The sequence below is a fragment of the Sminthopsis crassicaudata genome, chromosome 3 (genome assembly GCF_048593235.1).
Source record: "Sminthopsis crassicaudata isolate SCR6 chromosome 3, ASM4859323v1, whole genome shotgun sequence".
NCBI classification, from domain to species: Eukaryota; Metazoa; Chordata; class Mammalia; order Dasyuromorphia; family Dasyuridae; genus Sminthopsis; species Sminthopsis crassicaudata.
Genome location: NC_133619.1, coordinates 547,771,793 through 547,797,101, shown reverse-complemented (window position 1 = coordinate 547,797,101; position 25,309 = coordinate 547,771,793). Strand labels below are relative to the sequence as shown.

The 25,309-nt window shown below is 33.1% G+C and overlaps 1 protein-coding gene and 1 long non-coding RNA gene across 4 annotated transcripts in view; one reads left to right on the top strand and one right to left on the bottom strand.

The window, feature by feature from the left end:
* The window catches only part of SLC36A4 (solute carrier family 36 member 4), a 224,106-nt gene that overhangs the window by 37,049 nt on the left and 161,748 nt on the right, over positions 1 to 25,309 (bottom strand). For all 3 annotated transcript variants that reach the window (XM_074304554.1, XM_074304555.1, XM_074304553.1), the window contains 2 exons: positions 12,148 to 12,271; positions 688 to 778 (listed from right to left, as the gene is read on the bottom strand). In XM_074304554.1, coding sequence (XP_074160655.1) covers positions 688 to 778; positions 12,148 to 12,271 — 215 coding nt within the window. The remainder of the gene's footprint in view (positions 1 to 687; positions 779 to 12,147; positions 12,272 to 25,309) is intronic.
* LOC141563451 (uncharacterized) lies at positions 13,224 to 13,937 on the top strand. The gene is made up of 2 exons (XR_012488422.1): positions 13,224 to 13,283; positions 13,843 to 13,937. It is a non-coding gene; the product is annotated as an uncharacterized LOC141563451 (long non-coding RNA).

Below are 25,309 nucleotides of genomic sequence, written 5' to 3'. Positions count from 1 at the left end.
TGAAACATTCTCAGTCCAACTCATCATTCCAACACAGCATCAGAACCACAATTTCAGGTAATTTGTTTCTTAATAAAATTACTATGACCAGTCAACAACCAACAATCTATCAGAACGCTCACATCTCTATTATATGTTGCTTGCTATAGCAAACAGGTGACAAAATAGTGGTGGTATTCATTTCCCTATAATGAGTACTTGTGCTCATAAATTTGACAAGTGCCAATATTAGCCACACAAGCAAGATGTATATCTACCTTGCCAGTTGTAAATTAATACTGATTATCAAAAATGATAGGCAGACTGTTGAACCCTGTGAAACCTTAAAGAAAACTGAGTTACAAGCACACCCATCACTGTTTTACATATTCAGTATTAACCAGTTCAGTTCAACAATTAATGGTCTGCTTTGTGCAAGGCACTATATAGTACCATAAGTAAACATTCAATGATTAAAAAATATTAAAAGCTATTTATTTTTATAACTTGTTTATGCATTATTATTTATGGTTTCCATAATTTTAGCAAAATATAGCATTGTATCAAAATTGACTCTTAACTGGCCAAAATGTATTTGACCAAAAACATCTAACATTACTAACCTGGATATTATTTTCTGATAAATTTTTTTGTTTATAATTTAGATCATTCAATGTATCTTATCATTACAAAAAAAAAAAATCTTACCACAATGCCAGCATTTTTTATTGCCAGAGGAAGCCCTAGAAGGCCAGTCCCAATATTTCCTTTAAGTAGGTGCATAAGGGTTTGCATAAATCTGAAAAGTGAAAATAACAAGATTTAAATATTCAAATTTTTTAAAAAAGCTAATAGATCACAAAATCTTTTCAGAGGGAGTGAGGAGTGAGAAGGAAAGGTGAATTAGATTAAGTAACTTGCCAGGATAACAAAGTTAGTTATGTCTGAGGTCAAATTTGAAATCAGGTCCTGATGACCTCTGTTCTATCTGTTGTACCACCTAACTTCACCCCAGCTTTTTTGGGGTGGGAAGGAATCTTCAATAATTAAGATGTCAACATTTCCATGTTTCAATGAAATTGTATTAAAGGAATCAATAAAACCCAGATTTAGTATATTATTTACATGGTACTTTTAAGATTTGCAAGTCACTTTACATATGTAATCTCATTTGATTGTCATAATTCTATAAAGTATGTGCTATTATTATACCCATTTTACAAATATGGAAACTGAGTATAAGAAATGTTAGCACTTTATTCAAGGTCACACAGAGAGTATAAGGAAGAATATAAAATCAGTCTTTATTACTTCAACTCTAGTACTCTGTTCTCTATACTATCCAGTTGCTTCAGACCATCCTATTTCTAATTTAAAAATCATTAAGCCTGGTCCACAATTTCCTTGATTTCCTTAATTTTAATTTTCTTAAGCCCCAAGCAACATTTATAACAAAAGTAAAAAAACCTAGTATAAAAATATTTTTCTTCTATGCATAAACTAGCTTAAGAAAATTAATAAAAATATAAAAATAGCAATAAAAAAGTTACAACCACTCTGAAAACTGATGAAATTAAAAGAACTGTCCCCTGACTCTAGTCTTGAATTGAATTTTATCCTTTATTAACCATGGCATTACTATTTTTTCCAGCAAATTTGCTTATTCCAAGCAAAACTTCAACTATTTCCAAATCTTTTGCTTTAGTTTTTTTTAATCATTGTTTATAAACTGATATTATTTTCTTATGGCATAAAACTGTAATAAATTTATTCTATATATGTAAGATGGAAAAAAAATGACTTTAATTTTCAAATGCCTTTTAAAAAGTATATGGGCAAGGAAGAATTCTAGAAAGTTGGTCGAGTAGGTCAGAAAATTCCAAGTTCTCCAGAATGCCTCCACAAAAAAAATAAAAAATTAAAAATTTTTTTAAAAAAGTACCTCAGGGCAAACATAGACTGGTGGATCCTCCTGGAACAAAGGAAGACAGACACCTGGATAGAGCTTTAATTCCTGTAAAGTGTAAACATCTCTTGGCTAGTTCTACTAAAGTAGCAACCAGGGAAGCCCTGGGTTCCAAAGCCTCCGTCCAAACTAAAAGATCTTTCTTTTCCCAGACAGAAGGGAAATCAGGGGTTTGGGTCCAGGAAGACTGAGGAAGCCTCGGATAATTAGGAATACCAGGCCCAGCCATGCTGCAGACAACCCTGGGTAAGAAGGAACTAATCTAGTTTGTGGGTGCAGAAGCAGTGGGGTAGGGATGCTGCTGGCTGCAGACACTTGTAGGAGGGAGGATCTCTTGGTTTGGGGTTCCAGGTCACAGGGGAGAGCTGAAATGAACCCAGAGGTACCATCCCCTCCACTCCAGGACTAGAGATGCTTATACTAATAGTTCTCATTTTAAAAAATTTAACAGGCAAAGAAGAAATTTTGCCAACCATAGAAACTTACTATGGGAATAGAAAAGATCAAAATGGTTCATCAGAAAAGGACAGCAAATTAAAAAGGCCTATTCTACTCCAAAGAGTAACATTAAAATGTTTCCTGCACAGAGAGAACTTAAAGAACTCAAAAAAAGACTTTAAAAATCAAATGAGAGGGATTGAGGAAAAACTAAAGAAAATCAAGACCGTTCCAAGAAAAACAAGGAAATTGTGAAAAAAGGTTAACCAACTAGAAAAGGAGATACAGAGCTTAAAGAATAAAATAATTTTTTAAAAAAGGGAATTGGTCCAGGGGAAATCAGTGAAGTTATGAGGACAAGAAACAACAAAACAAAATATAAAGAATAAAAAATAGAAGAGAATGTGAAACTTCTTATGAGAAAAACAACAGATTTGGAGAATAGATCAAGAAGAGAAAACATAAGAATAAGTGGACTATCTGAAAGCTGTGACAAAAAAAAAAAAAGAATCTTGACAAAATAATACAAGAAAAAAAATCAAAGAAAATTGTCCTGAAGTGATAGAACACAAGGAAAAAATAGAAATAGAAAAAATGCACTATTACCATCTCAAAGAGATCTTACAAGGAAAAGACATAAAAATATTATTGCTAAATTTCAAAAACCCCAGAACTAAAATTCTACAAGAAACAATAACAAAAAATTCAAATATGCTGGAGCTACAATTAGACTTGTTTAGGATTTATTAGAAACTACAATAAAAGACTTCAAGTCCTAGAATAATATATAGACAATCTAAAGAACTAGATCTGCCAGCCAAAAATATTGTATATAGTGAAACTAACCACAATATCAGACCAAAATAAAGGGAACATTCAATGAATGTGCAGATTTACAGGATATTGTCTCAATCAAACCTGAAATCTATAGTAAATTTAACATATAAGAGCCAACATCAAAGATTAATTTCAGGGGCAACTAAGTGGGGCAGAGGATAGAGCACCAGCCCTGAAGTCAAGGGAACCTGACTTCAACTCTGGCTTCAGAACTTAATACTTCCTAGCTATGTGACCCTGGACAAGTTACTTAACCCCAGTTGCCTCAGGGGGAAAAAAAGATTAATTTCAAGGGACTTATTAAGGACAATTATTTATTTATTACATGGAAATGTAAATCACATATTTAAGATTAACACCAGTAATTTGGTAGTTCAAAAAAAATCAGTGGGACAGAACTAAGTATGATCTGACTCTAAAAAGCAAAATTTTGTTGAACAAAATAAAAATAGTAACCATGCTGTATGAATGAAGCACAGAAAAAGAATTGACACAGAGGCATTGGGGGAGGAGGGTTGGTGATTCTGAAAACCTACTTATATCTGGAATGGGTTTAGCGGGAAATAATATAGATATATACCCTTCATGGTATAGCATCCCCCCAAAATCTATAAAGAAAAAAGGGGGGAGAATAGGATAAGGTGGGACATAGAAAGCTGTGTTATGGTAGTGGGACAAGGTACATAGATTAATGGGAAAGAGAAAAAGAGGGAAATGGTGACATAGGATAAGATGGGGTATATGTGCATGTTGTATGTGTATGCATATAAATGTGTGCTATATGTATACAGATAGATGTATGGGTATAGTATGGTTATATATGCGTGTATGTATGTATGTATGTATGTATGTATATAGATGCACATAAAAATATGCCATGTTTAACTGTTGTCTGATTGGAGAAGGTAGAGAAAAAGAAGGGGGGGGAAAAGTATAAAATAAAAAGTGCACAGCAAAGAACAAAAGAATAATTTACCAGGAATCAAAGAAAAGATGAATAGTCACAAATATAATCTGTTCTATTATTACATATGCTTTCTTGAAATGGAAATTTATTTTTACATATTTTTAATCCTCCCTGATGCTCTATTGATTACATGACAATATTGTTTTTTTCCTTTTCTGTCTTTCTTTTGTTTTTACTTTTTTTTTCTTTTTCTGTTTTGTTTTTTTCTTATTTCATTTTTAGTTTTAAATAAATAAAATTTTTAAGAATATGATTGAATTTAAGATGTCTTCAGGATATCTAGTTTGAGATAGCCAATAGGTAGTTAGAAATGTGAGACAAGTCCATAGAGAAGTGAGGGCTTGGTAAATAGATCCAAGAATCATCAACATAGAGAGAGATAATTGAATCTTGGGAGTCATAAATGTTGATGAGATCCCCAAGTGAAATAGTAGAGAGGGGTAAGAGGAAAGGGTTCAGGACAGAGTTCTGGAGTACATACATGGCTAGTGGGCATTACCCAAAGAAAGATCCAGCAAAGGAGATTGAGGAGGTCAGACAGATAGGAGGAGAACCAATTCAGGAAATAGTATCATAAAAACCTAGAGAGAAAAGAATGACATGTAGAAAAGGGTGATCAATAATGACAAAGGCTACAGAGAGGTAAAGAAGAATAAGGACTGAGAAAATTAGATTTGGCAATTAAGAGATTATTGGTAACTTTGGAGAGAGCAGTTTTGGTTGAATGATGAGAGTGGAAATCAGTCTGTGGAGTTAAGAGAGATTAAGAAGAAAAGCAATGAAAGCACATGTTGCAGATGGTGTCTTCTTCACAAAAGATGAAGATATAATGGGATGAGTTAGTGGGAATGGATATATCAAATGAGTTTTTGAGGATGGGGGGAGGAAGTGGGCATATTTGTGGGAAGTAGGGAAGCAGCCAATAAAAACTGAGGATGGGAGAGAATAGGGATGATAGAGGAAACAATATACTAGGAAAGATGGGATGGAATGAGATCATGTATTTAAGTAGGAGGGTTTGCTTTGGCAAAGAAAATGCTCACTTCCCTACACGAGAGAGGGATGAAAGCACAAAGAGTAAAAGAAGGCACCCTGGAGATGTAAGTTGATATGAGAGGAGGAGGAGGGGAGAAAATGACACTTTTGGTGAATGGTCTCCATTTGTTCATTGAAATATTCACAATCAATTACAAAGTTATTTGGAGAGACCTTAAGAGAGTTTTTTATTGCTTCTTCTGACCATAATATGAACACCTACTTTATAAGAGATCTTGATAAAATAACCTTGTATCAAATATATGTTTGGCATTCAAACAATATGGTCCATGCATCAGAGTTGTGCTCTCTGCAGTAATGGTTGCAAGTTTACCTCAAGAAAGGACGTCAGTGTCCAGTACTTTATTTTTGCCAGTTGATCTTCAGAATTTTCCTAAGACAATTCAAATGGAAGCCATTCAATTTTCAAGTTTAGCAATGATAGACTCTCCAGATTTCATAGGCAAACACTGAAGTCCACAAAATGGCTCTGTAGATCTTCAATTTGGTAGGTAGCCTGATTTACTTCTTCTCTCCCACAACTTCTTTCACAGCCTTTCAAATACTGAGCTACCTCTGGCAATGCAGCTATATGAACACCCCTGGAAAGTATACTGCTAAGGTAAGTGAACTTATCCATAATATTCAAAATTTCTCCATTTGCTAAACTGATGGTTCCATTTATAGATAATACAACATTGGCTGGTAGGGAATCTGTTTTCTTGGTATTAATTGTTGGGCCAAAATTTGCACAAATTGCAGATAATTGTTTTTTTGTCATACTTCAGCTTCAGATGCTGCACTGAGTGAACAATCATCTGTAAGTAAAACATCAAGCATCAGCACTTCTACTTTAATCTTGACTTGTAGCTTTTTCAAGTCAAATAACTTAGTATTTATGTGGTAGTTGACCTTGATGCCATTTTCAATCTTTTGGAAAGAGTCTGCTAAAAGCATTATGCTAAAAATTATGGGAGAAAATACACAATCCTGCCTCACTCTACTAATAATTGAGAAAAAGCATCATCCACTATCCAGAACCCATGTAAGCATACCATCATGAAACTAGTGTAAAATAATATGGGATTTCTTCAAGCAACCAAATTTTGTCATAATATTCCACAGGCCTTCATGATTGATAGTATCAAAGGCCTTGGTCAGAATTATGAATGTTGTGTACAGACCTCTGTTCTGCTTCTAGACATTTCACCTAGAGCGGTAACAGGCAACAAATAGGATGTCAAACACTTTTTTTTATTATTAATTTTATAATTATACATTTTTGACAGTATATATGCATGAGTAATTTTTTTAACATTATCCCTTGTATTCATCTTTCCAGATTTTCCCCTCCATCCCTCCACTCCCTCCCCTAGATGACAGGCAATCTCATACATATTACATGTGTTACAATATAACCTAGATACAATATATGTGTGCAAATACCATTTTCTTGTTGCACATTAAGTATTAGATTCCGAAGGTATAAGTAACCTGGGTAGATAGACAGTAGTGCTAATATTTTACATTCAATTCCCTGTATTCCTTCTCTGGGTGTAGTTGTTTCTGTCCATCATTGTTCAGCTGGAAGTGAGTTGGATCTTCTTTATATTGAAGATTTCCACTTCCATCAGAATACATCCTCATACAGTATTGTTGTTGAAGTGTATAGTGATCTTCTGGTTCTGCTCATTTCACTCAGCATCAGTTGATTTAAGTCTCTCCAGGCCTCTCTGTATTCATCCTGCTGGTCATTTCTTACAGAGCAATAATATTCCATAACCTTCATATACCATAATTTACCCAACCATTCTCCAATTGATGGACATCCATTCAACTTCCAGTTTCTAGCTACAACAAAAAGAGCTGCCACAAACATTTTGGCACATACAGGTCCCTTTCCCCTCCTCAGTATTTCTTTGGGATATAAGCCCAATAGCAGCAATGCTGGATCAAAGGAAGGGTATGCACAGTTTGATAACTTTTTGGGCATAGTTCCAAATTGCTCTCCAGAATGGCTGGATTCTTTCACAACTCCACCAACAATGCATCAGTGTCCCAGTTTTCCCACAGCCCCTCCAACATTCATCATTATTTGTTCCTGTCATCTTAGCCAATCTGAGACGTGTGTAGTGGTATCTCAGAGTTGTCTTAATTTGCATTTCTCTGATCAGTAGTGATTTGGAAAACTCTTTCATATGAGTGGATATAGTTTCAATTTCATTATTTGAGAATTGTCTGTTCATATCCTTTGCATGTCAAACACTTTTTTGAAGACACATCGACTCTTGGGTAGATGGCCATCTTCCACATGAAGAATTAACTGATTAAGAACAACTCTGGCAAGAAACTTGCTGGCAATAACTAAGAGACTACAAGGGTATTGTCACAGGACAACCTAGACCCTTTTTTCCTTTACAGTAGAAGTATCCTTATTTGTGGAACAATTTCCTCTTGCCATGTAACCTTGAAGATTTCAGTAAGTTTTTGTATGTGCAGTGGTACATCTAGTGCAAAGGTATAACAACAGGATCATAGAATCATCAATTTAGAGCTAGAAAGGACCTTAAAAAGTTATGGCCAGCCCTCCTATATGCCACCATTTTACAGAGGTGAAAACTGAGGAAAAGAAAAGGGTGAAGTGACTTGCCCATGGTCACATAGTGTCTGAAAGTACAATCTGAATCCAGGTCTTTCTAACTCTAGGTCCATGTTACCCTGCTTTCATGATAGAGACATATATGTAAAACAGAATGAACAGTTTAACTATGCAAGAAGGGCAACAATGCATAATGACACTAGAAGACTAGATTAAAACCAACTAATAAAGGGTTTTAAAAGAGAAGCAGATTAGTTTATATCAATATATAAAGCCAGTAAAGTTTCTTGAGTAGAGGAGACACACGGACACATCTGGACTTAAAGGAAAAATACTTTGACAGCTATTTGGAGGATAGATTGAAGGGAAGAGAAACTTCAGGCAGAAATATGAATTAGGAAGGTATTAAAATCATCCATTTGAGAGGAAATGAGGGCCTGAACAAAGATGGTGACTGTGTGAATAAAGAGGAATCAGATACAAGAGACGTTGTGAAGATATAAATAGCAACTGATTGCATATGTAAAGAAAAGGGGAATTGGAAAGTCAAAGATGACACCTGAAAAGGAAATCAATTAATATTGATTACTGTGATTTATTTTTAATTTGATTATAGGATTAAACTCCCTTCTTTATGAAAAAGTAGAGGACAGAGCCAAGATGGCAGAGAGTAGACAGATCTTTATCTGAGGTCTTCCTGGCTTCCCTTAGATCAATACCAGATTAAGCCTCTGAACTAGTTTTGGAGTGACAGAATACACAAATATTTGGAGTGTAACAAATTTCCAGCAGAAGATATTTTGGAAGAACTTCAGAAAAGGTCTATTTCAATTGGTTGGGGGTGGGATGGGGAGAGAGAGGCAGTTGAGGACAGGAGCAGCACAGGGACTCAGGGTCTGCATACCTGGGAATCTACCAGGAGGCTCTTAGCCAAAATATACCAGTGCTGGCTACACTGTTGTGGTTCATAAGCCAGTGGATCAGCAGATTAGTTGTGAGACATCCAATACAAATATAAAAAACAAAGAGTGAGCCTCTGAACCCCAGAATAATGTGGGACTTGGCCATGCCCATTGAGTACAGGAAGGAAGTCAGCAGGATGGGCCCATTGCAGCGTGAAGCAGCTGTTACCTGTAGAAGAAGCTTAGGACAATCTCCAAGAGCCCAACAAGCAGACCTTAACTTTTAAAAAATGAGCAAAAAAGCAAAAAAGGCTCTGACCATAAATAGCTTTTATGGAGACAGAGAACAGACCTCAAATCCTGAGGACACTAAAGGAAAATCATCTTCAGATGAAGCCCCAAAGAATGATGTGAGCTGGTCTCCATCTCACAAGGTTCTCTTGGAAGATTTCAAAATGTGTCTTAAAAGAGAGTTAGGAGAAAAATGGGGAAATGAAATCAGAACTTTGCAGGAGCGTTTGGAAAAGGAAACATAAATTATCTGAAGAAAACTCTTTAGAAAACAGATTTAGTGGCATGGAAAAAATCATGTAACTCCTTGTAAAATAGATTTGAAAAAGAAACTAACTCACTGAAAAACAAAAATTGTGAAATGGAAAAAAATCAAACAAAACAACTTATTTAAAAGTTCAATTGGTCAAATGCAAAAAGATAAAGTTAACTGAAGAAAATAATTCACTAAAAATTAGAAATGAACAAATAGAAATGAATGATTCAATGAGATATCAAGAATCAAACAAAACCAAAAAAATGAAAAAATAGAAGAAAACGTAAAATATCTTATTGGAAAAACAAATGACCTGGAAAATAGATCCAGGAGAGACCATCTAAAAAGTATTGGACTTCCTAAAAAACCATGAGGAAAAAAGGAGCTTAGACATCATCTTTCAGGAAATCATCAAGGAAAACTGTCAATGTATCCTAGAACCAGAAGACAAAATAGCCATTGAAAGAATTCACCAATTACCTCCTAAAAGAGACTCTAAAATTAAAACTTCAAGGAATATCATAATTAAATTTCATAATTATGAAATCAAGGAAAAAATATTGCAAACAACCAGAAAGAAACAATTCAAATATTGAGGATCTCAGGATTGTCCAGCACCTAGAAGCTTCCATTTTAAAGGATCAAAGAGCCTGAAATCTAATATTTTGAAAGACAAAGAAACTTGGATTGCAACCAAGAATCAACTATCCAGCAAAATTAAACATTAAATTTCAGGGAAAAAGATGGATAATCAATGAAACAGGTGAATTTCATATATTTCTGATGAAAAAACCAGAGCTGAACAGAAAATCTGATCTTCAAAAACAGAACTCAAGAGAAGCACAAAAAGGTAAAAAGGAAGGGAAAATGTATTTCTTTTAAAAGTTAAAAAACTTACATTCCCATATGGGAAGATGACGTTTAACTTTTGAGAACTGTATCTCTTGTGGCTATACTTACAGCGTACAAGTATAATTTTATTTTATTGTGATGATATAAAAAAGAAATTAGAGGTGGAAAGAGCATTGTACTGGAAGATGAGGAAAATGGAGGTAAAATGAAGTAAATTGCATCTCAAGAAGAAGCAAAAAAGACCTATTACAATTGAGGGAAAGAAGGGAGGGGAATGAGCATTGTGTGAATCTTACTCTCATCAGATTTGGCTCAAAGAGAGAATATCAAATATATTTAGCTTCACAGAGAAACTCATCTCACCCTACAAGGAAGTAGGAGGGAAAGGGAGAAAAGAAACAGGGAGGCTAATAAAAAGGAGAACATAAGTAGAAGGGGAAAGGTATAAGAAAGAGGGAGGGGCTGTTCAAAGGAGATAGTGGTCAGAAGCAAAATACTGGAAAGGTGGGAAAGTAGGAAAGGAAAGAGAAAAGTATAAAATGGGGGAAATAAAATGGCGGGAAACATAGAATTAGTAATTTTGATTGTGAATGTGAATGGGATGAACTCTCCCATAAAACAGAAAAACTAGCTTAAGTCAAACTAATATAGGTAGTCTCCTAAGACTATGTTACTTATACATATAATAAATAGATTGATAATATTTTATCATTAGTAGCAAATAATTTAGAAAAATGTTAAGATAATAAGATTTTTTTTAAAAAGCTAATTTCCCTTTCTATTAGAAATGGGGAGTTAACCAAAGGCTAAGTAAGTTCCCCTTTCTAGCAGAAATGGGAGTTGACCAAAGGTTAAGTTCCTTTTTTTAGTAGATATAAGTTAATTTAATCTCCTAAAGTTAAATTTCCTCTTTTGACAGGAGGGAGAAGGGGAGTTGACCTAGTTGTTCAACCTCTAACCACAAGTTCCTTTTTTGCAATCCCAGTTCCCTTTTTCTCCTGGATCCTCTGAAAGAAGTTCCCCTTTCTAGAAGTGGAGAAATCATATTAACTGATCTGGGGCCTTCCTAGAATATATTTCTGCTTCAAAATATAACAAGAGCAAGGCAAAGATCTCTGAGGTAGAATTTTAAAAATCTAGTTAGTCACATGACTTTGTTGTATAACTGAATTCTGTTTTTAAAAAGTCTGTATTTTTTCCTTCCTCATTTTTGTTATAAAAATCAGCTCTGTAAGTCACTCAGGGTTTTTTTGACTTCTGAGGAGTGAGAGAACCTGATTTGATATGCAAATACTGACTTTGAAAAATAAATTTATTGATGAAATCAAGGTATCAAGTCTGATAGACTAGAAGAATGGTGATGCTTATAACAAAAATGGAAATATTCAGTAAGGGAAAATTAGGAAAGAAAGATAATGATTTCTGTATTGTCCATGTTAAATTTGAGACATGTCCAAGGGATTTAATTTGAAATGTCTAATAGGCAATGGTGATGTAGAACTGGAGCTGAGAAGAGAACCTAGGGCTAGATTTATAGATCTGGGAATTATTTGTATCTGTATCTGTATCGTTATAATAGTTAAATTCATAGGATTCAAGGGAAGAGTCTTAGTTGCCACAGTAAGATGACAAGATATGCATGATAAGCCAGCAAAGAAGATTTAGAGTGATTAGAGAGATATCAAAGGAACCAAGAGACAATAATTCACAAAAACCTAGAGAGGAGAAACTCAAATTCACTTTATTATGTGATTTTGCTAAAATGTTTTCATGAAATACTGTTTTGATTATTTTAATGTGCTTTGTAGGTATATCTAATGTGGCAAAATCTAATTTATCAGTAAAATGGTACAAATTTACAGCTGACTTTCAGATAGTTCAATCGCCTTCCTAAAATAAATGTAATTGCTATGATTTACCCAATTTAACTTCTATTTAGAGAATCAAATCAGTTTAACAAATGTGAAAAAGAAAAAAAAGAGCAAGTAAAATACAAAGAAAAGATCTTTAAAATACTTTACTTACGAAATGCCATCTTGACTGTCAATTTGGTAATGTTTTTGAACAGGCAATAGCTCATGTTCATGCTCTTCATCAGATGTACCATCTAAATTTTGTTCATCTATCAAAGGCTTCATTACTTCCATATCTATGAAACAAAAAAGAATGAATATTTATTTATGAGCTTAGTCTGAACATTAGAAAGCCTGAATTCTACTACCACTTTTTGTAAAGCAATATGCCAAATTGCTCAGGTTAAATAAAACTTTAAATAAAAAATAAAAAACAGAAACCACTTTATTCAAGTTAAAGGATGTATTCTTCATTTTCATTAATAAATATTATGCTCCCCAAATGGAAAGTGACAAGTACCATTACTTGCAATCACTCTTTTAAGTGGTTTTGCTTAACTCTTGGAGGGAATGTCTTTTAGGGTAGAATGAGGTTGTTTATTTGTTGGAATGAGCCTACTGGGATAAAATAATCAATCAAATCTTTTACATATATATATATATATATATATGAATAGGTGATGAATAAATCAAGTCATCAATGTCACTTAAAGTAAGTGATAAAATGTCCTGATAACTTGAGTTTTGATTTGAGAGAAAATTTCAACAAATCAACCAATCAAAAACTAGTAATGTTCACAGGAAGAACATTCAGATTTGCTAAGGAAAACTGGTCATGCCTTGTGAATGGTCTAAGAATTTGAAGACCTGTTCAGAACCCCAGTTATTCTAGCATCTGGTGGAGACAGAGATTCCAATGAGTGGCAATGGGGAGCTAGCATTCCAGTTAACTCTCCACCTCACACTGCCACCCTAAGTCATTTAGGGAGAAAAGAGCACCTCTGCCTTTCCTTAATCTTCTTTCCCTTACCGGGTGAAAGGAGGAGAACCTCAAGAATGTCAGAGGTCTGGAGGTCTTCCCATCTTTCTATCCAAATAACTTCACCAGGAACAAAAGATAAAAGTGAATGCAGATTCACATCTCCACAAAGAATCCAGCAAAGAAGTTACATCATGTCTAAAGGAACTTATTGAACACCTCATAAAGGGGAGAAAAGAACTCCCAGGAACCAAGAGCTATGAATTATTCTTTTATTACATCTATTCTCTAAGCTTGAGCTCACTTTCCTCTTGTTTCTACATATACTGGTAAGAGAGTACGTCAGAAGTAGAACTGATGACTATTTTTAATAATCATGGTGGGAAATGTATTTGTCGTAAACTATAGCATTAGAAGGACATTTCCAACTCTTCAAAGGTATTTCTAAAATACCAAGAAGACCTAACAGTCAAGTTCTGGGGATCCAATTTAACAGTGGGAGTGGGAATTTGGATTCAAACTTGAGAGCATAAGCTACAGATATAAGCAAAATTTTTTTTTATTTTCACGCAGATAATCTATTGTATCTCTCCATGTCCAGTTTTATTACATTTAAAACAGGGTTAATTAGGGATTATTTATGACTGAGCTTTCTCATGCCTAGAATTAGGTTTCCATACTATTTCCCAGGCAGTTCTTCACCATACTGCCTATGTTCCAACTCCCAACATTATGTCACCACAACCATCTTGGGCTCTCATGCCTATGGCTTTGAGTTCTTTTAGGTGAACTTTCACCTTAGCATGCTGCCATACATCACATAATAAAATGTTTCACTTATTGCATTTATAGTAACATAAATACTCTAATTGTTTATTGATTGAACAGGAAATCTAAAGAAATCATCTAACAAGAATCTGACAGAAGTACTGCAAAACAATAGAAATATGAAAGTCAAACTTACTTCTAAATTTTTCTAAAGGTATACTTGAATTTTCATAGGTTAAACTTTTGGAATTGTCTTGTATCTAGAGATCTAGTTTGCTGTTTATTGTACTCTCCACACAGAAATAGCACAACCAATATACAATGAATGTAGATATATTTATGTGTATACTATTCCCACCCACATACACACTTTGTGTATTTTTTGAAAGTAGAGGTAGAGGGGGTAGGCAAAGATTAAAAGTCTTGAAAGAACCTATAGTAATAAAAGTTTTCAATTGACCCTGAACAATAAATAGCAGTCCAGAGTCTAGTGGATGAAGAATATAGTTTTAAAGTATCTAATAGTCAGTATTAGGGTTTTAAAAAAGTTTTATCTATTCTTTTTCAAATAATTTCTATCTTGATTAATAAATCTTCTTATGGAAAAATACAAAGGAAAAGTTTAAATATGAATTATCACAAATTAGTGAAAGTTATATAAAATAAATGTTTTCCTTTTTGGGTCATTTTTCCAATCCTTTAATTAATTTTTTTGCTTTCCTGTAACCCCTTTCTAAGTCCTCCATATATCTAATAAAGAAAAGAGAAAAGAAAGAAAAAATTTAATGTAACAGAACTAATCATTCTGACCCAGTACCACATGTGCATTATGTAAGTATAATATCCTATCCCCTACAACATAACTGCCCTTTTTTTGAACACTCAAAATATCTTATTTACTTACAGATTAATAATAATAATAATCATGAGCATTATTTTCCAATAATACAAATAATACTTAATCAGCCAATCAACCAACACAAGTATTCATTAAATTGCCAAACAATGTTCTGGGGATTAGCACTGGGGATACAACAGTAAAGAATGAAACATTTTTTATTCACAAGGAACTTAGATGATGATGTCTAAAAAAATGAAGACATATTAAAGTACATACCACAGAAATAAGTGAATAAATATAAAGTAAAGATGAGGTAGTTTGGGAGTAAAGGCACTAGCAAACCGTGGGAATCAGGAAAAGCTTCATGAAGAATGTGGCACTTGGCTTCATCTTAAAGAGAGAGAGAACCTTCACACAAGAGGTAATGATGCAGTGCACTCCAAGCATGAAGGACAAAGCATAAAAGTATGGAGGCAGGAGATAGAATTTAATATGTGAGGAACACAGCAGTCAATTTAGCTGGAGTGCAGAGTGCTGGAGGGAAAGTAATGTATAATGAGTTGGCAAGAGGTTGGGCCCAGGTTATGAAGAGCTCCAACAGCCAGAAAAGTTTATATTTGATCCTAGAGGCAAGAGAGTCACTGGGATAGACTAAGTAGATGAGTCATAGCATTAGCTCTAAGTTTAAGGAAAATTACTTTGGCAGCAATGTGTTGGGTGGATTGGAGTTATGAGAGATTTGAAACAGGGAAAATATTGCTATAATCTAGGTGAGAAGTGGTAAGGATTGGAACTAAAAGTGATAACTGTACAAGTAGAGAGAATGGGTACAATGTTGTAAAAATAGAAACAGCAAGCTAGTCAAATAATTAGACATATGGGATGAAGATAAGTGAGAGGTTAAGGATAATGATGATATCACAAAACTTGGAAACTGGAAGGATGGTGGAACTTGCAAAGGAAATAGGGAAGTCTGAAGAGGAAAGGACTTGTAGAGAAAAGAAGTTCAGTTTTGGACAAGTTGAGTATGAAATGTCTACAAGACATCAACTTTAAAATATCTAATTAGAAATAGAGAACTGAAGTTAAGAAGACAAACAAGTACATAAGGTAAGTGTACATATATACAGGTAAATATACACGTGTATGATTAAGTGTGTATAGATATAAACGTATCTGTATACATACAATACACATTTACATACATATGATAATTTTAGGGTGAAGAGATTTGAAGTAAAAAAAACTTAGGAAAACGGAGAACCTGGCAAAATTTACTCTAGAAAATGTTATCTGAACATTGATAAAGTTAAATCTGAGATATAAACGTAGCTTGAAGGAGTTAAGCTATGATTCACATGGCTATAGATGATTTGCATTAGGCTTTTGGAAGCCTAACTTTGGAATTTATGACATCTGGTCTAACTAGAAATTGTCTTCATTTTACAATCCAGTTTTACTTCACATTTTCTCTTCATACATCCTATTTTCCCCGCTAAAATGGACTGTTCACCAAACTTACCTCTATGTATTTATTTGCAAAGGTTGCCCCCCATTCCTAGAAAGCATTTCCTCATCTCTGCTTCTTATAATCTGTATTGCCCTTCTTTCAAAAATCAACTCAGGTGTGTCATCAACTCTGTGAAACCATCATTTAATGAAACTGTCATCTAAAACCTAAAATTTTCTTATAAGCATTTCATATTTTTCTATGGTCTTTATCATACCCATTAAGTATTATACTTACATTTGTACATATCATGCCATCTTATCCTACTCCTCTCACCAGTAAAACAAAAACTCTTAATTGGGAAGGGCCCATCTAACACATAACCTTGCTTAATACATACTTTTTTCCATGTTTAATTTAATTCAGTTCATTTCTCCTAATCATTCCTCCAAAATGTCAGTTATAAGAAATCTAATTTTTCTGCCTATGGGCACTGGGCATTGTGTTCTGCAAAATATCTAGTACATTGTATCCTCACAGTGTAGATAGCCATCACCACCTAACATTCCAGAGAGGCCAGGAATTCTATCATTTGAACACACAGTCCTGTAGAATATACTGGCTAAAGAAACAATCTCAAAAGGAACAAAGGTGGGTTTTCATATTTTTTAAAGAGTATGGATACTAAAATTTATTCTTAACATTCTTTATAAGAAGGTTAGAAGGCCTAAAACATCTAAAAAGACATTAAATGTTAATACAATATTAATGCTGACAGTAACATAGTTATAGTTGTTAACATCACCACAAAAGATATATACTCATAAAAAGTCTTTAAGATAAAGGCAACTCAATTTTAATTCATACTTATAAAACTACTAAGTGAAGTGCAGATTTATTCAATTTAAGAATCACCCTACTGATGTCCTCTTTCTTGATTTAATTTGAAACTAAATTCATATAATTTTAAAATACAGCTTCTAAGGCATATAACTTGTATCAAAACAAGATTTCTATTTGTTAAATATTTTAGATATTATTTGAAGAGATAATATTTCTATGTAATTAACATGGAAAAATATGAAATGATGCTGTCCATCAAGCTGAGAGAAAAATGTATAATATACATGTACTTGAAAGTCTACAGACTCAATACTAAGGTAGTGATAACTGAAAAGTTTGAAATATGATTTTCTTGATCTTTTTCCTCATCATTGATGATTTAGAACTTAAAATAAAATGGTAAATTTCAAACATATAGTAAGCAGAGGAAAAGAATATTACAAACAAAACTCTAGATATCTATTATGTAGACCTTGCTTTTCCTTTTAAGTTTATAAATTCAACCCCTACTTTTAAAAGCTGTTCTGCTTTTTCATACTTTTTCTTAAGAAAATTCTGCTTTTTACATTTCTTTTTTTCTAATTTTTTTCATTTTCTTTCTTTTTTGGTTGCCCTATTCCTCCTGTCCTGTTCCTTCCATCTTCACTACAGAAAATTTAAAAAAAAACTCATAATTTTCAAATTCAAGCAAAAAATTTCCCACATTGGCTGTGTCTGGAAATTATATATTATTTAGCATCATGAATTCATCAATTGTAAAAAGATGAATATGAGCATACTATTTCTCAGTTCTCTGAAATCATGGTTATTCACTGCACTAGAGTTTATCAAATCTTTTAAACTTGTTTTCTTTTTTAATGTTGTTGACATTGTACAAATTTTTTATGTATCACTTCATAGAGGTCTTCCCAAATTTCTCTGAAACCATTAATTTTATCATTTCTTATGGTACAATAATATTCCTCTACACTTCTATATCACAAGCTGTTCCCCAATAGATGGTAACCAGGTTTCAGTTCTCTGCAAATTATAAAAAGAAGTGCTACAGCTTTATTACACATTTGTACCCATATGAGTTCTTTTCCTCTTTTTGTCATTTCTTTGGGATATAAGTTAAATAGTGGAATAACCAGGGCAAGCACAATTTAGTTCCTTTAACAGCATAGTTCCTTTTTTTTTTTTTAAGAGCAAAACCAACTCTCAGTTCCAACAACAATGCACTAGTGTGCCCCTCTTCTAATATTTATCATTTTACTTTTTTTGACCTCTTTGCCAATTTGTTAGCTATAGAGCAGAACTTCCGAGGTACTTATATATTTCATTCATTATTAGTTATTAGGAAAATTTTTCATAATTGTTGACAGCTTGAATTTATTCTTTAGAAAACTACTTTTTTTCTTTATCTAGTGCAGATAACATATTCTTTTCTTTTTCATAACTTTTGACACTTACATATCCAGTTATCTATTAGGGGATAGATCTCATGTTTATAAATTTGAATAATATTCTTTTGAATGAGACCTCTATCAAAAAAATTTTGTAGTAAAGGTTCTGACAAAGGTCTCATTTCCAAAATATATAGAGAACTGACCCTAATTTATAAGAAATCAAACTATTCTCCAATTGACAAATGGTCAAAGGATATGAACAGACAATTCTCAGATGATGAAATTGAAACTATTTCCACTCATATGAGTGTTCCAAATCACTACTGATCAGAGAAATGCAAATTAAGACAACTCTGAGATACCACTACACACCTGTCAGATTGGCTAAGATGACAGGAACAAATAATGATGAATGTTGGAGGGGATGTGGGAAAACTGGGACACTGATGCATTGTTGGTGGAGCTGTGAAAGAATCCAGCCATTCTGGAGAGCAATCTGGAATTATGCCCAAAAAGTTATCAAACTGTGCATACCCTTTGACCCAGCATTGCTGTTATTGGGCTTATATCCCAAAGAAATACTGAGGAGGAGAAAGGAACCTGTATGTGCCAAAATGTTTGTGGCAGCTCTTTTTGTTGTAGCTAGAAACTGGAAGTTGAATGGATGCCCATCAATTGGAGAATGGTTGGGTAAATTATGGTATATGAAGGTTATGGAATATTATTGCTCTGTAAGAAATGACTAGCAGGAGGAATACAGAGAGGCTTGGAGAGACTTACATCAACTGATGCTGAGTGAAATGAGCAGAACCAGAAGATCGCTGTACACTTCAATGCTGTATGAAGAGGTATTCTGATGGAAGTGGATATCTTCAACATAAAGAAGATCCAACTCACTTCCAGTTGATCAATGATGGACAGAAATAACTACACCCAGAGAAGGAACACTGGGAAGTGAATGTAAATTGTTAGCACTACTGTCTATTACCCAGGTTACTTATACCTTCTGAATCTAATACTTAATGTGCAACAAGAAAATGGTATTTACACACATATATTGTATCTAGGTTATATTGTAACACATGTAAAATGTATGGGATTGCCTGTCGTCGGGGGGAGGGAATGGAGGGAGGGGGGGATAATTTGGAAAAATGAATACAAGGGATAATATTATAAAAAAAATTACTCATGCATATATACTGTAGGAGAAAAAAAATTCTAAAAAAAAAAATTTGTAAGGAATTTTCCCAGTTTCTATATCCACCATAATTTTAACTTCATTTGTTCTATTTGTGTAACCTTTTAAATTTGATTAATAGAAATTGCCCATTTGTGATTGTATTAACATTTATTAAATTCTTTCCCAACCATAGATTTGAAAAGTTAACTTCTTGACCCTCTAATTTGTTTACAATGTCACTCTTTAAATCTGACATTTATCCATTTAGAGCTTAATTTGGGAGTAGCCAGGTGGCGCAGTGGATAGAGCACCAGCCTTGAATTCAGGAGGACTCCAGTTCAAATCTGGTCTCAGACACTTAATACTTCCTAGCTGTGTGACCCTGGGCAAGTCACTTAACCCCAGCCTCAGGGGGGAAAAAAAAAAAAAGCTTAATTTGGCATATGATATGGAGATGATGATCTAAATTTAATTTCTGCCATACTGCAAATTTTGGGCGTGGGGAAAAAGGTCAAATAGTGAGTCTTTATTCCAGTGGAGGGGGTTATTTGGTTTCTTGAACCTAACACTATAGTGTTTGTCTACTTCAATATGCTATGAATCTAATCTGTTCCATTGATTGGCCTAATTTTTATAACCAGTATCTAATTATTTTGATGACTGCCATTCTATTTTATAGGTTGAGATCTAATACTGCTAACCTCTCACTTTTCCTTTTTTTTTTTTCATCAATTCTCAAAATTTTTGAATTTTTGTTCCTCCAGAGAAATTTTATTGTTTTTTAGCTCTATAAAGTTAGCCTTTGGTGTTCCAACTGAATAATTATTTTTTTTCCATAGGTAATTTTTTATTTACAACATTGTCCGTTGTACTCCTTTCTGTTCCAAATTTTTCCCCTCCTTCCCTCCACCCCCTCACCTAGATGGCAGGCATTCCCATACATATTAAATATTTTATAGTATATCCTAGGTACAATATATATGTGCAGAACCGAATTTTGTTGTTGTTGTTGTTGCAAAGGAAGAATTGTATTCGGAAGCCAAAAATAATCTGGGAAGAAAAACAAAACAAAACAAAACAGTGCTCACAGTTTATACTCATTTCCCAGTGTTCCTTTTCTGGATGTAGCTGATTCTGTCCATCATTGATCAATTGGAATTGGATTAGCTCTTCTCTATGTTGAAGATATCCACTTCCATCAGAATGCAACCTCATACAGTATCATTGTTAAAGTGTATAATGATTTTCTGGTTCTGCTTGTTTCACTTAGCATCAGTTGATGTAAGTCTCTCCAAGACTCTCTGTATTCCTCCTGTTGGTCATTTCTTACAGAACAATAATATTCCATATTCATATACCATAATTTACCCAACCATTCTCCAATTGATGGGCATCCATTCAACTTCCAGTTTCTAGCCACTATGAAAAGGGCTGCCACAAACATTTTGGCACATATAGGTCCCTTTCCCTTCTTTAGTATTTCCTTGGGATATAAGCCCAGTAGTAGTATGGCTGGGTCAAAGGGTATGCACATTTTGATAACATTTTGGGCATAGTTCCAAATTGCTCTCCAGAATGGTTGGATTCTTTCACAACTCCACCAACAATGTATTAGTGTCCCAGTTTTCCCACATCTCCTCCAACATTCATCGTTATTTTTTCCTGTCATCTTAGCCAAACTGACAGGTGTGTAGTGGTATCTCAGAGTTGTCTTAATTTGCATTTCTCTGATCAGTAGTGATTTGGAACACTCTTTCATATGAGTGGAAATAGTTTCAATTTCATCATCTGAGAATTGTCTGTTCATATCCTTTGACCATTTATCAATTGGAGAATGGCTTGATTTCTTATAAATTAAAGTCAATTCTCTGTATATTTTGGAGATGAGGCCTTTATCAGAACCTTTAACTGTAAAAATGTTTTTCCAATTTGTTACTTCACTTCTAATCTTGTTTGCATTAGTTTTGTTTGTGCAGAAACTTTTTAATTTGGTGTAATCAAAATGTTCTATTTTGTCATCAAAATGGTCTCTAGTTCTCCCTTGGACACAAACTCCTTCCTCCTCCACAAGTCTGAGAGGTAGACTATCCCATGTTCCTCCAATTTATTTATGATTTCGTTCTTTATGCCTAAATCTTGGACCCATTTTGATTTTATCTTAGTATTTGGTGTTAAATGTGGGTCCATGCCTAGTTTTTGCCATACTAATTTCCAGTTTTCCCAGCAGTTTTTGTCAAATAATGAATTCTTACCCCAAAAGTTGGGATCTTTGGGTTTGTCAAACACTAGATTGCTATTTTTATTCACTATCTTGCCCTGTGAACCTAACCTATTCCACTGATCAACTAGTCTATTTCTTAGCCAATACCAAATGGTTTTGGTGACTGTTGCTTTATAATACAGTTCTAGATCAGGTACAGCTAGACCACCTTCATTTATTTTTTTTTTCATTACTTCCCTTGAAGTTCTCGACCTTTTGTTGTTCCATATGAATTCTGTTATTTTTTCTAGGTCATTAAAATAGTTTCTTGGGAGTCTGATTAGTATAGCACTAAATAAATAGATTAGTTTGGGGAGTATTGTCATCTTCATTATATTCGCTAGGCCTATTCAAGAGCACTTAATGTCTTTCCAATTATTTAAATCTGACTTTATTTTTGTGGCAAATGTTTTGTAGTTTTGCTCATATAATTCCTGACTTTCCTTTGGTAGATATATTCCCAAATATTTTATACTATCGACCGTTATTTTGAATGGAATTTCTCTTTGTGTCTCTTGCTGTTGGATTGTGTTGGTAATGTATAAAAATGCTGAGGATTTATGTGGATTTATTTTGTATCCTGCAACTTTGCTAAAATTCTGAATTATTTCTAATAGCTTTTTAGCAGTCTTTGGGGTTCTCTAAGTATACCATCATGTCATCTGCAAAGAGTAATAGTTGATTTCCTCATTTCCTACTCTAATTCCTTGAATCTCTTTCTTGGCTCTTATTGCCGAGGCTAGCATTTCTAATACTATATTGAATAGTAATGGTCATAGTGGCAACCTTGTTTCACTCCTGATCTTACAGGGAAAGGTTCTAGTTTAATGCCATTACATATGATGTTTACTCATGGTTTTAAATATATGCTCGTTATTATTTTAAGGAATATTCCACTTATTCCTATACTCTCAAGCGTTTTTAGTAGGAATGGATGTTGGATGAATAATTATTTTATGTGGTAATGCCATTTTGATCTTTCTATTATATTATTTATTTTATTTTATTTTTTATATTTTTATTATTATAGCTTTTTATTTACTAGATATATGCATGGGTAATTTTACAACGCTGACAACTGCCAAGCCTTTTGTTCCAATTTTTCCCCTCCTTCACCCTACCCCTCTCCCCCAGATGGCAGGTTGATCAATCCATGTTACATATGTTATTGGAGTCATTTGCTGGAGCCTATTTTGATGAATATTTTTGATTCACTAGTTCATTATGGACACTGGTCTATAGTTTTCTTTTTTATCTTTGTCTTTTTGGTTTTGCCATCTGTTTCACAGAAGCAGTTTGGAAGAACCCTTTATTTTCCTATCTTTATAGTTGATGTGTTACTGGAATTGTCCTTAGTTTACTAGATAGAATTCACTTTCACATTATATGATTCAGGATTTTCTTCATTGAAAGTTCATTATACTTTGTGCACTTCATTTTTTTATATTGAGTTATTTAATTTATCCATTTTTCTGTTAATCTGGCTATTTATCTTGGTAAGTATTCAACTATTTTATCTAAGTTATTGGTTATGTCAGCATATAATTAGGCAAAATATTTTCTAATAGCTTTGTTTCATTTTCAAGTGTTCTGAAATAGTTTTAATTTTTAAAGGAATAACATGGTTTTCTTCTTTTTAAAATAAAAGTAGCCAGTTATTCATTTAATTAGTTTTAGTTTTAAAGAGGTAGCTCCTAGTTTTATTCATTAGAGCTTTTTTTTGTTTTTGTTTTTAGTTTTCCTAATCTCTCCTTTGATATTGAAATTTTCTAATTTGTCATTTAGTTAGAAAATCATTTTTGCTTTTTTAGGTGTTTTTTTTTTCACTTGCATGTTCAATTATTGATTTGTCCTCTTTTTTGTTGATGTGATTATCTCGTCAATTCATTTGATGAAATTTCCTATTATTTCTATGATTTGTTCTTTGACCAATTATTTGATATTAAGTTATTTAGTCTCCAATTAATTTTTAAGTCCTTAAAGACCTTTTATTTGATATAGTTTTATTGTACTGTGGTAAATAAAGGATGCTTAATATTTTTGTTTTTATTTTTTTTTTAATTTTTTATTGAGGCTTTTATGTCGCAATACAATTTTTGCAAAGTTGTTATATATAGTTGGATAACAAACTCCTTTCTATTCCCATTTGTTAATTATTAGAGATCCATTATCTCTAATACCTTAAAAATCTATTAGTTTGTTTTTTTAATTGTTTTCTTAGATCTGTCCAACTCTGAAAAGAATACATTGATATTCTATCATATTATAGTTTCATCACTTTTTCTTGCAGTTCAATTAATTTTTATTTAGATGCTATACTAATCAATATTACACAATATATATATATATATACATATATATACATATAATATGTGTGTATTTATTTGTACATTTCTATTTCTATGCCTGCGATCCAGTGAAAGGCAAATGGAAAAAGAAAAATGAAGTGTAAACCAGATTCTATAAATCACAAGTTTTAGAAAAACTTTTGTTACCTTCTCATACTTTAAAAATATGGAAATGCAGATAAAGGAAAAATATACAAATGAATAAAATGGAGGAAAATGTGCAATTTAAAATCAGTTTCATAATTGCCAGTTCAGATGAAAGTGAAATTAATAAGATGTCCATTCCTCATATCACTTTCTCTGTGCTTCATATAACCTAATATGTGAGCTAGATTTCCCTTTTTTTCCCTGTTAAATATATTATCCATCCAATTTCCTTGTTTTCCTAAGACTGTCAAAAAATAAAAAAACAAAAATAATCATCTTTGATGATTTTCTTTTTAACTGTGGCTAAGATTCTTAAAGACAGTAAGGCTCTGAGAGCTTTTCAACTGATCTTTTAGCATTAAAAACAATTCATCCTCACAGTCTCTTCCAATTGATCACAGATGTGTATCTATGTTCCTTTTATCTTCTTTGTTTCCATTTTAAAGTATCAGTTGTGATTTTTCAACAGGAGTGCCTGAAAATCCTCTATTTCATAAAATATCTATTTTTCTCTTTAGAATTTTACTTTTGTTAGGTTATTCTTAGTTATAAGGTTTTTTATCATTTACCTTTTGAGTATTAAATTCCAAGTTCTCTTTTTTCAGAATATGTCAAGTGTGAATTCTTATATAATCTTGACCATGGATTCTTGGCACTTGAACTCTTTCTGCTTGCAGTATTTCCTTTATCTAGAACCTCTGGATTTTGGTTATATTGTTCGTGGGAGTTCTCATTTTGGAATTTCACAAAGTAGGTAAACATTTTATTTCCACTTTCCCCCTCTGGTTCCAAGAGGTCTAGGCAATTTGTATTTGTTATTTTTATTGATACAGCATATCTAGGCCTTCTCTATTTGACCATGACTTTCAGTTATTCTAATGATCCTTAGATTTCTCCTTGATCTTTGTTTACGTCTTGTATTTTCTTCAATCTTTTGTTATGTCATTACATTGTTGTTTTCTGTTTGGCCCTAATTTTCAAGGAGTTCAATTCTTGAAAACTGTATAATACCCAATATTTAAAACTAATTATCTTTGATGTCCTTTCCTCCTTATTTATTTTATTTTTAATCTCAATTTTTCAAGGTTTTTTTTTTGTTTGTTTTTTAATCCTTATGACCAAAGCATTTT